The sequence below is a fragment of the Delphinapterus leucas genome, chromosome 7, assembly GCF_059928025.1.
Source record: "Delphinapterus leucas isolate spDelLeu-1000000601 "Yukka" chromosome 7, BTC_Dleu_Yukka2, whole genome shotgun sequence".
Taxonomy (NCBI): domain Eukaryota; kingdom Metazoa; phylum Chordata; class Mammalia; order Artiodactyla; family Monodontidae; genus Delphinapterus; species Delphinapterus leucas.
In genome coordinates, this window is record NC_143135.1 from 25343156 (window position 1) to 25354888 (window position 11733).

General features: G+C 43.3%; 1 protein-coding gene across 9 annotated transcripts in view; it reads right to left on the bottom strand.

Annotated features, from left to right (window-relative positions):
* TCP11L1 (t-complex 11 like 1) overlaps positions 1–8066 on the bottom strand; it is a 36472-nt gene extending 28406 nt beyond the window's left edge. For 3 of the 9 annotated variants that reach the window (XR_002646021.2, XR_002646020.2, XM_022583675.3), the window contains exons 1-2: positions 7787–8066; positions 4442–4625 (exon numbers count right to left, since the gene is read on the bottom strand). Coding sequence is in view for 5 of the 9 variants with exons in the window: in XM_022583675.3 (XP_022439383.2) it covers positions 4442–4601 (160 nt within the window). In the remaining 4 variants the exon portion in view is untranslated. Of the gene's footprint in view, positions 1–4441; positions 4626–5768; positions 5831–7786 lie in introns of those variants that run through there. The other 6 variants (XM_022583679.2, XM_089914984.1, XM_022583680.2 and 3 more) reach the window with 4 other exon arrangements.
* Between the last annotated feature and the right edge of the window lie 3667 nt (positions 8067–11733).

Genomic DNA, 11733 nt, shown 5'->3' on the forward strand with positions numbered 1-11733 from the left:
AATTGATGTTTTTCATCTGAATATGGCAACTTTTACTGATCAACTAGGTGATTAAATGCTAGAGCAAAGGGTGCATTGTGAGCAGAGAATTAAAGTATATTAAAGGGACTTCCCTGGTGGCACAGTGGTTAAGAATCGCCTGCCAATGCAGGGGACAGGGGTTCGAGCCCTGGTCGGGGAAGATCCCACATGCTGCGGAGCAACTGGGCCCGTGCATCACAGCTACTAAGCCTACTCTCTAGAGCCTGCAAGTCACAACTACTGAAGCCCGCGCACCTAGATCCCGTGCTCCGCAACGAGAGGCCACCACAATGAGAAGCCCACACACCGCAACTAGAGAAAGCCCACGCACAGCAACAAAAAGCCAATGCAGCCAAAAATAAATAAATTAATTTTTTAGAAAAAGTATAAAAAACTCCAAAAAAAAATGATACAAATGAATCTGTATACAAAACAGTAACAGACTCAGAGACACAGAAAAACAAACTTATGGTTACCAAAAGGGAAAGGGAGAAGGGTAGGGATAAATTAGGAGTATGGAATTAACAGATATAAACTACTATACATAAAATAGATAAGCAACAAGGATTTACCGTATAGCACAGAGAACTATATTCAATTATCTTGTAATAACATATAAAGTAAAATAATCTGAAAAAATATATATATATACACATAACTGAATCACTTTGCTATACACCTGAAACTAACACAATATTGTAAATCAACTATATTTCAATTTTTAAAAATCACCATTAGAATAAAAGGGTAATATTGGTGCAGGCAAGATCACTGGTAAAGGCTAAAATCAGTGAGTTGGAAGTTTAAGCAGAAACAGGATGTCTGCATAGTCCCAAAATATTGTAAGCAGATAGGGTAGGTAGGTGGTCTCCAGAGAAAAAGAACCAGGCATGACTCTCTTGACACAAGATGCCATTTTTGACCTAAGCCACTCTGTGATGTAAGCCTGGCCACAGTGCTTGCCCTTGAACAGATCTCAGTAATTTAGTAAGATATGCATAACAATGTGATACATATCTTTGAGTTCTGCAGGAACTAAGGCCCCCACCCAGGTGGAGGATGGTAACTGCATGCTGAGACCCCAGACTCTTCAGAACCGGAGGAATGATGATGTTGACCTTTTTCTACATTCTGTATCAGTTACTAAAAGTTCTGAACCCAAATTCCATTACATGCAGGGGAAGTGGGGTGAAGGTTTTTTCCCCACACCACCAAGCAATTCTCTGACACCAGACGGGTGTCGTACAATTCAACTCAATTTTGACACTACCTGGAGACAGCATCAGATTCCACAGGTTAAGGACTCAGTCCTACAAGACTGAGCCCCCTGCCCCCCCGCCACTTCAGGCAACAGTCCCAAGTCCAGATTGTCACTTTTTTTTTTTTTCCCTAACTGGATACCTTTTATTTATTTTTATTGCCTGGCTGGGATCTCCAGTTCAGTTTTAATTAAAAGTAGTAAGAGTAAATATCCTTGTCTTGTTCTCAAACTTACAGGGAGAAACATTCATTCTTTCACCATTGAGTATGATGTTAACTGTAAGAGTCTGTAAATGTCCTTTTATATTTTGTGGATGTTCTCTTCTTTATTTGCTGAGAGTTTTTACCATAAACTGATGTTAAATGTTATCAAAATAAGTCTATTTGTTTTAAACAAACACATTATTTTGCTTCCTATGAACCAGGCACCATTCTAAAATGCTTTACAAATAGTATCTCATTTAATCCTCTAACAATCCTAGCAACATGAACTAGTTTTGAACTAATAGTGAATTACTATTGTCCCCATTCAGATAAAGAAATAGGCATAGAGAGGTTAAGTAACTTGCCCAAAATGACATGGCTAGTAAGTAGCAAGTCACCTCTGCTTCTGACAGACTGGCTATGGATGGGAAGTTCCAACAACCTCTCCTTGCGTTCAATTAATTCACTAGAGCAGCTCATGGAAGTCACAGAAACATTTTACATACTAGATTACTGGTTTATTATAAAAGGATGTAACTCAGAAACAGCCAGATGGAAGAGGTGCATAGGGCAAGGTATAGGGAAGCAGTGTGCCACTCTCCCAGCACCTCCATGTCTTCACCAACCCAGAAGCTCCCTGAACCCCATCCTTCTGGGTTTTTATGCAGGCTTCATTACCTAGGCAAACTTGATTAAATAATTGGCCATTGGCAACTGATACAACATCCAGCTCCACCCTCCTCCCCAGAGGTGGGAGTGGGAGGGTGGGACTGAAAGTTCCAACCCTCTAATCACAAGGCTGAGTCCCCTGGCAAACAAGATGCCATCCTTCGGTTAGGTTACCTAGGTGCTTTCCAAGTCTAACAAAAGACATCTTTCTAGCTCTCATCACTTAGGAAATTCCAATAGTTTAGCAGCTCTGTGCCAGAAACAGGACGAAAACCAAACATTTCCTATAATAAATCACAGTATCACAGTTAGCAATAGCAGTTCTACCCTTAAAACATTACTCTGTATTATAATTTGCAAGGCTAAAGGCTATCTTTTTGCTTTTAATTTGTAGCATCCCAGATGTGATTTTAGAGTTACTTATAAATTCAGTTTGGGAGAAATGTCTGCAAACAGCTAATTTCATATTTTATAAATTCTTATTTATGCTCTATGCAGGCAGTGATGTCTCCTGACCTGGTCCCCAGACTATGGGGTCTTAGTTTTACCACTGGAGTCCACAGCCCTATACCTACCTATTACTACAAGGAGAAAGAGCAAGAAAGCCAATATTTTAGGTCATTGATTTTAAACCTCATTTTGATATGGACCTCTATGAGAATTTAATGAAAGCTTCCATGACCTTCTTCCTAGAAAAATACACATACACACACATGTTGATACACTTTTTTGACTGTTCCTGGGTTCCCCAACTCTTGATCATGGGTCCCAGGATAAGTTGCCTTAAGGACATAACCACATACAATTTCAGATAGTCTAGTGTTGGCCTGACATTAATTTGGAATCATGCCATCAAACTGACAGGATGCCAAAGACAAGGACATTAATCAAAGAACAACTGAAGATCTAAACCAAAGGTACTTCTTTACCAGAAACTGCAAGTGATAAAACTACCATATTGGCCATAGACAGCCACATTACAGCTATCAGTCCTTGGTATCTTTAAATGCAACAGATGGGGGAACTCCCTGGCAGTCCAGTGGTTAGGACTCTGCGCTTTCACTGCCCAGGGTGTGGGTTCAATCCCTGGTCGAGGAACTAAAATCCCACAAGCCGCGTGATGCGGCCAAAAAAAAAAAAATTTTTTTTTATAGTAAGTAAATAAATGCAACAGATGACATGTTAGTAGCAGTAGTATTAACAACTAATGTTTACTGAGCATTTATTATGTGCCAAGCACTGTTCTAAGGGCTTTACATGAATTCATTTAAACTTTTCAACGACCCTAAGAGATAACGTGTATTTTCCTTATTTTAAAAACGAGAAAACAGATGGTTTCTAACTATACATATTGGAGACAAGGCCTAACACATGCATGATAGGCTGTTATCAACAGCATATTTCCTTCCCTGAACACAATTTGACCTAGCAGTATATTTATCAAAATCTATGTGATAATAAACCACAATAAAATGGGGTCCACCAATGTTTGCTATAAGAATACTCTGTTGACTAATAAATTACCTGGGAGGGGCTTTTATCATTTTAAAAGAAACACACCTTAAACCCCAAAATGTTTGTACTTCTTCCAAATATGAAGGATTACTGATCATCTATACTTTAAAGAGATAACATCAACACTAACATTCTTAGACTATGACACCCCCTCTTAAAACTTTCATTTTTGCGCTCACTTCAAAAACCTCGAGTGTTCTTAATAAAAGACATGAGCTGGAGCAACTGCTGGGAATGCATGCGGAAACTGCCACCCTTTCATCTACGAAGCCTGCTCCCTGCCAGGGATCTGAAGTGACTTCACCACACACAGTTAGCAAAGCGAATCCCCTCAGCCTTGTGGGAACTAAGCCCCTAGGCAGTGAAGTTAGGGTGTGGTGAACTCACGCACAGTCAAGAACTTTTGTTTTCAACCTGCACAAGCACAGTCCTAGCTGGGACCTGCCTTGGGCTTTCCAAACACTCTTTTAATTAAAGTTGCTATTTGCACTCCACCTTCCTATTTCTCAGAGCATTTCAGACAAACTGGAATGTCACTGAGGCTGGAGGAAAACAGGAATATTCTGGACATTATTCTAAAATTGTAATTTCTCATGCAATTGAAAACCCAAAAGTGTCTAGGCTGTCAGTTGCTAATGCTAAAATGCTAATGATTGGCAATGTTATCATATTATTAGAACCTAGTTCAAGGCCACATGCACAAGGAAGCATAATAAAATATCATCTGAAAACAATGAAGATATTGCTTCTAACCAAAGTCAAATGTGCTTACAGTGAGGTCTTTGCACTCTTTGGGTGCTAGGAGAGCCCGACTTTATTTTCTGTAAAGCTTCATCAGAACCTTCCACAGCATCTTCAAGGCCTTGCTCAGAATCATTTGATTTTGATTTTCCTTCTTCGTTTATATTGGACTTGTCAAGGTTTTCAGACATTCTCAATTAAGTTCATTCACTTTCCTAGGGGGAAAAAGAAAATGAACCAAAATGTTCTTGCTCTGACACTAACTAGCAGTGTGACTCTGGGCAAATGATTTAACTTCTTTGGCTTTCAGATTTCTCATCTGTAAAAATCAATGGGCTTGCTAAAGTCTTATCCAGCTATAATATTCTACTTCAATGATTAAACAGACCACCTGTAAAATGACACTTGTAACTATCAAATTTACGGACCTGTACTTCAGAGAGTAACAAGTTCGAATACTTCTGTCCCAATCTGAGTACCATGTCATGAGAACACAGGGCCTTAAACTGTTGGGAGGTAACCCTATAAACTGCCTGCTACTATGTTTTTTTTCTTTTTTTTTTTTTGCGGTACGCGGGCCTCTCACTGTTGCGGCCTCTCCTGTTGCGGAGCACAGGCTCCGGACGCGCAGGCTCAGTGGCCATGGCTCACGGGCCCAGCCGCTCCGCGGCATGTGGGATCTTCCCGGACCGGGGCGCGAACCCATGTCCCCTGCGTCGGCAGGCAGACTCTCAGCCACTGCGCCACCAGGGAAGCCCCCTGCTTCTATTTTAATCAAAGAGTGATTCAATTCTTAAATTCTTTACTTTCAGTCCTGAGAAGTGATAGGAAAACTCTGGAAATAATGCTTTTCATCGGGCTTCGAATTAAACATACACTAGGCTGAGGAGTTGGTTCCCTGATCCTCTTATGTGGATAAGACACCTGGGGATGACAAACAGAAGGCAGAATCTCATGGAGCATTTAGGAAAAATGTGTGGGGCAAATTATTTTTGTTAACTCCTTGCCAGTCAGCAGGAAAAGATGGTGAGTAAAGTAGGAAGTTGCAGACAACCATAATGTATGTGGTTGGGAGGGATTTTAATTGTCTTAGTTGCTGATTAGAAGAGGAGTAACACTTAACACGCTGGTTTGGGCCTGGTTGATAAAGGCCTGGAATAGTAACCTCTGAATTACTATAAATGGTTTTTGTCAAGTTTTTCCCTAGAGTTCTCTATTCTTAATGTGTTTCTAAGTAAGGGCAAAGAAAGACACAACATTTTCTGCATTTATAATACTGAAAATATTAGCATTTGTACTATCAGCGCTTGGAGATCACAAAACATTTCCATAAGCACTAATCAGACTTTATTACATACCTGGATGTTAATCCAGGGATCAAAAGAAATGACTATTTTCAGGAGGTTTGGCAGACTCTCTTCTGTACATTAGAAAAGAAGAATCACTTGATATAATTATCTGAACATCAGATACCCCCATTAAATAGAATGAAGCTATTGGAATCGACATTTTCAGGCCTGTATTATTAACATGAAGGTTGCTTTAATGTAGCTCCCTTTTACCTTCCAGCAACCCACTCCAGACACCCATCTCCTCTGTCCTAAATCCTGTCTGGCTCTAGAAATGCTCCAAGACCCAAAAGATAACATTACCAGCATATTCTATGAGAAAGGACCAACAAAAACACTTCTAATTTTATCCTCTTCATATGCTGGGAATTAGCTCAGAAGGATGAAGTAATGCATTCTGTGCAATAAGGAGGAAAATCAGGATTTCCAGGTCTTTAATACTAAGTTTAGTAAACTAACCCATCCTTGTAAAATTCGGCTCAACGCCTACCTCCTCCCAGGTCACTTCCCAACCTCACCAATGTTTGCACCTTTCTCTGAACTCCTGTAGGGATGGCTATTAGACATCTGGCATTCATCATTGCCTTAAATCCAATTCAAAATATCCTGATTTAAATAGGAATACAACGATGAAAAGGCATGGTCTAGAGAGGGAGAGAGACAGTCTTACAAGGAAATATAGTGAAACTTAAGCGTTAATGGCATTATGAAATCACTAGGGGAATACAGCAGAGGGAGAAACTAATTCTGCCTGGAAGGAGGTTGAGATAACCTTACCAGAAAAGGTGACATTTGAGCTTGTCTTTTTGAAAAGAGTAGGATTTCACCCAATTAAAAACCAACTGGAGAGAATTCCCTGGCGGTCCAGTGGTTAGGACTCAGCACTTCCACTGCAGAGGAGACGGGTTCGATCCCTGGTCGGGGAACTAATATCTGGCAAGCCAGGCTGTGTGGCCAAAAAAAAAAAAAAAAACCAAAAAACTATCTGGAGGTGAAAAGGGGGGCCTTTCACACAAAGGGCAGCATTTCACTCAAAGGGCACAAGCGAAAGCAGAAGAAAATAAGTAGACGAACAAGCAGCAGGTGATGAAGAAGGAGAGATGGGTTGGGGTCAGATGGTAAAATTACAAGTTCTTATTTTTTAAAAAACTCTTCAACTAGATTTTTAACTTCTTAAGGGCCAGACCAACCACATTCCCTACGTATGCTCCACACATATAAGTATATCCTTCAAACAGATACCCACTAAGTATTTGTTGATAGCTGTGTCATCTCTTTAATGTCAGTTTATACGGGACGCATGGGCGTTGGTCTCAGACATAGCTGGGTTCCAATTCTGGCTCTTTACTAGCTGTGTTAACTTCAATTTCCTCAACTGTAAAATGCAGCTACCTGCCTCTTGGGTTTGGGGGACGTGTAAACGACAGAGCGTACATAACGACAGCTGGTGCACAACAGGCTTCCCACAAATGATAACTATAATTAGAGGACTACAGGATGCAGCGAGGAACCATTTAACTGCGTACAGCGTGCTCATTCACTCAACAAGCCCCAACTCCTGCTATGCCTAAAAAGGGAACCGAGGGGTAGAAGACCCTCGCACTTGCCATGAAGACCGTCTATCTGAGCCGCAAGCCGAGCCCAAGCTGCTCACAAGAGACTCCCCCAGGAGAAAGGGTCTTTCAGCAAAAGAGCTCTGTCCAGCGCCGGCGAGAATCACCTCCCCTAGCACTCAGCGCCACTCACACCCAGCGTCCGGATTCCGTTGTAAACAACTGTTTGGGCCGGCGAGGGAGTGGCAGGGCCGGGAGCAAGCAAAGGAAGCGGGGCGCGCCTGGAGGACGGCCTCGAGGGGTGGGACAAAGGCCGCGCTAAGACTCAACCCTCCCGCCTTCTCTGCCTCTTCCTCGCCTCCACCCGACATCGCCGGGAACTGACCGACGGAAAAAGGAGAAGAAATGCCCGTAATCTCGACCTTGTTCCTCCCGTGCGGGCCCCGCAGGGCTGCCAGCCTCCGCTTCGCTCACCTGCAGCGGAGTCGGCGTCCTCCCTCCTGCCGCTCGGCCGGGAATCTGACGGGGGCTGGCGCCGCGGTGGAGGCGGGGAGGATGCGCGTCGGGCAGGGCGGTTCAGCCTCTGCCCCTCCGAGGCCGCACCCCTCACTGCGCTGCGAGCAGTCCTCCTTGACCGGCTCGGGTGGGCAGCGGCCAGCGCCGCACCTCCTCAGCGTCGGACAGCGGGAGAGATCTCTTAGCCCGGAGGCGCCGGTCCCACGCAGGGCGACGCCATGTTTCCGTACGGAAAGGCGGGAGGCGCGGCCGGATGCCGGCGGAGAGAGCCCAGTGGGCAGTGACTCGGAGCCGGGAGGCACCCCCACGCCACAGAGGGCGGCGCCATGTTTCCGTACGGAAAGGCGGGCGGCGGGAGGGGGGTCGCGGAGCCAGTCAAATAACGGAAAAGGGTTGGCAGTTTAGCTGCAAAGCTTTCCCCGCCCTGGTTTTCAAATTTAAATATTACATCACGTTTTGTAGCAGCGTATAGTTCATTCCCCTCCCCTCATTTTGGCTGTTAGAAAAAAGGCACGCCCACCACCTTGATAGCCAAGTCTCATTTTAATGGCACAGATTCGGTTTGGTTTGGGTCATCTCTTTTATCTAAGTGGCTGCTACACTTTGTCGACAGGAAGAGCGAGATTTTAGCCCTGAAAAGATGGAAGGTGAGGGGGCAAACACGTCCCATGAGGGTTCAGCTCGGTTTAGACAGTTGAGAAACACAGTGAGCACTCAGCATTTTATGTGCCGTCTGCGTTCTAGAAAGGAAACATCCCATGTTAAGACAAGCTTGTTCTGGAGCCTCCTTTCCTTTTGTCCCAGGTACCCGGGCCGTGGCTATCGCGGCGCTGGATAACTAGAAAACCATGCTTTTCTCAGCCTGTAGTAGTAAGATAGTAAGCTAAACGAATAGAAATAGTTTTGGGGCCTAATCTTAAAAAGTAAAAGCTACGTGACTCAACTGTTCGTTAGTAAAATGCTTTAAGACTGAGCATCAAACATATATGCCTTAAAATGAATGTAACAAGTCTCCTACCTGCAGCCTATAAAAGCTGCTAAATTTAAGTAACTAGAACAAAACAAGATGGAGTGGAATTAGTGCTTTCAAACACTACACCTCAGGCTTCCCTGGTGGCGCAGTGGTTAAGAATCCACCTGCCAGTGTAGGGGACACGGGTTCTAAGCCCTGGTCGGGGAAGATCTCACATGCGGGGGAGCAACTAAACCTGCGTGCCACAACTACTGACCCTACGCTCTAGAGCCCGGGAGCCACAACTTCTGAATGCTCGGGCGCCTAGAGCCCGTGCTCCAAAGCAACAGAAGCCACCGCAACGAGAAGCCCACGCAACCGCAAGGTAAAGTAGTCCCCCCAGCCCCCCTCCCTCCAAGGGGTGAAGAAACAAAGACCCAATGCAGCCAATAATAAATTAATAAATTTATTTTTTAAAAACGCTACATCTAAATTGATCACACGTGGAAAGTTACTCCTAAAGTATTGAAGACTGATGGCAATACAGCAACCTCAAACCATTCACTAACTAGCACATTGAAGTAAGAATTTTTCCCTTAAACACACAGAGTTCTCAGATGAGGATTCACTTTAGAGAGGGGAAAAACGTTAAGACACTCAGTTAACTGGAACTAAGATTTAGGCAGAAAACATTCAGTTCTCACTTCTGAGTCCAGACGAATATACCATAGTCTCTAGATGAGTGGTTCTCAACCCTGACTCCACCTCAGAATCTCCTGGGGAGCAGTGGTTCTAAAGCTATCATCTGAAGCTCAGGGGGGTGGGGTGAGTGGTGATGCCAGGCAAGAATTTTTAAGCTTCCCAGGTGACTCTAAGAGGCAGCCAGGCTAAAACCACCTTCCTAGAGAGATCTACCCCTACCTCCACGCCCCCAGTGAGAGTCCCCCTACCTTCCTTGAAGGATGAGTATAAACAATTTTCACATGTGGAGAAGATGCTGCAACACCACCAAAACCACTGATTCGACTTGGATGGCTCACTTGTAATCTTTTGATATATTTTGAATTGTTTCCTTTAAATCTTAAAAACATTGACACATGTTCCAGTTTGCTTTTTGGCTACAAGAACTGGAAATTCAAATTACCTCAAGGTAAAGGGATTTCACTGACGGGCTACCTAGGGTTTGGAAGAAGCAAGCTGGCTGCTGCTCTAGATTATTACTACTCTATCATCTCCCCAGGACACACAGGATCTCTTTCATCACATCTCTACTCCTTGCTGCAGTTGGCTTCACTCCTCTCTACACTACAGACTAGCTTCTTTATTTTTTAGTCGTTCCTCCTTCAAAATTTAGATCTTTCTATACAGAATTTGATTGGCCAAGCTGATTTTTGTGCACAGTCTCATTAGCCTCCAGGTAGGCTGTCCTTGGATCAGTGCTTAGCCCTGGGCTACTCAACTAGAGTGGTGGGGAAGCTCTTAGTCACCTAGGCATCAGGTGTTTAAGTGGGGATGGCTTTCCAAGAGGACATCATGGATTAGTGAATGAGGGCAAGCAGCAAATGACGATTGACAGTTCTAGTGATACAAGAGGGTTGTCCAAGGCATTCAGGGTAGCACCAGACCTGTAGTTTAAAACTTTGACGATGCTTGCCATAAACATGACCAATTTTTCTTAAAACTTTGTGCTGATGAAGTTTGAGGTAAACTGTGGTTTTACTAGATTTTCCATGAAATTAACATTCTATTAGAAGGCCACTTCTTCTAGGACCATGAATATAACTAGGCAGTTCTGCCTTCCCCTGAAGGAGAGGTGTTAGTTTTGTTGCCAAATAATCATGTTATTCCATGAAGTGCAAAATAAAGGTTGCAAATCACGTAGTACACAGTTTTTGTCAACTATGGTCTCACCACACTTTCAGTAGTTTGTTTCTAAAAACTTCCTCACCCCTGAATTATGAAGTATCTTCTCTTTCACTTCATTGTAGAGAGCTGGCTTCCTTTCTTGCCTATGCAACAAAGCAAAATACACACCACAAAAAACCCACCTGACATAGTTATTCCCTGCTTTATTAGGAGAATTGGTATTTTATACTATAGATATGTCCTCAACTTTATCCCATTTAAAGAGTAGTCAGTATCAGTTATATCTTACAAAAGATTGACATGCTAGCATATTGGTACATCATTTTAGTTTTCCCTACCTCTCATTAAAAGTCTAAATTTAAAGTTCAGCCTCATTTTATTATTTTTTCTTTGGTCATAATTCCTACATATTTTTTTAAGTTTTAAAAATTTATTTTTGGCTGTGTTGGGTCTTCATTGCTGCACGTGGGCTTTCTCCAGTTGCAGCGAGCGGGGGCTACTCTTTGTTGCGGTACGCAAGCTTCTCATTGTAGTGGCTTCTCTTGTTGTGGAGCATGGGCTCTAGGCGTGCGGTCTTCAGTAGCTGTGGCACGCGGGCTCAGTAGTTGTGGCTCACGGGCTCTAGAGCGCAGGCTCAGTAGTTGTGGAGCACGGGCTTCTTTGCTCCGCAGCATGTGGGATCTTCCCAGACCAGGGCTCGAACCCGTGTCCCCTGCACTGGCAGGCGGACTCTTAACCACTGCGCCACCAGGGAAGCCCTCAGCCTCACTTTAATCTTTTGGTTTTATTTTTGTGAAGATGCACAATTTAAAATTGTATTATAGAAGTATTATATTGCACGTCTATTTGCCAGGTATATCTTGACAGTGCAGTAGTTCCAAAGTAATCATTAACTTGGATAAAAAGTTGAAGACTTTAGCTCTAATTTACAAGAAATGAAGGACACAGAGGAACATGATAAAGGATAGTACAGGCTTGCAATCAGCTAAATCCAGACTGTGGGAAACTCAAGAACAGATGACCAGGTTTATTCAATGACAGAAAGAGAGAAAAGGAGAAGGAAGGAGGGGTAAAGAGAAAAACCTCT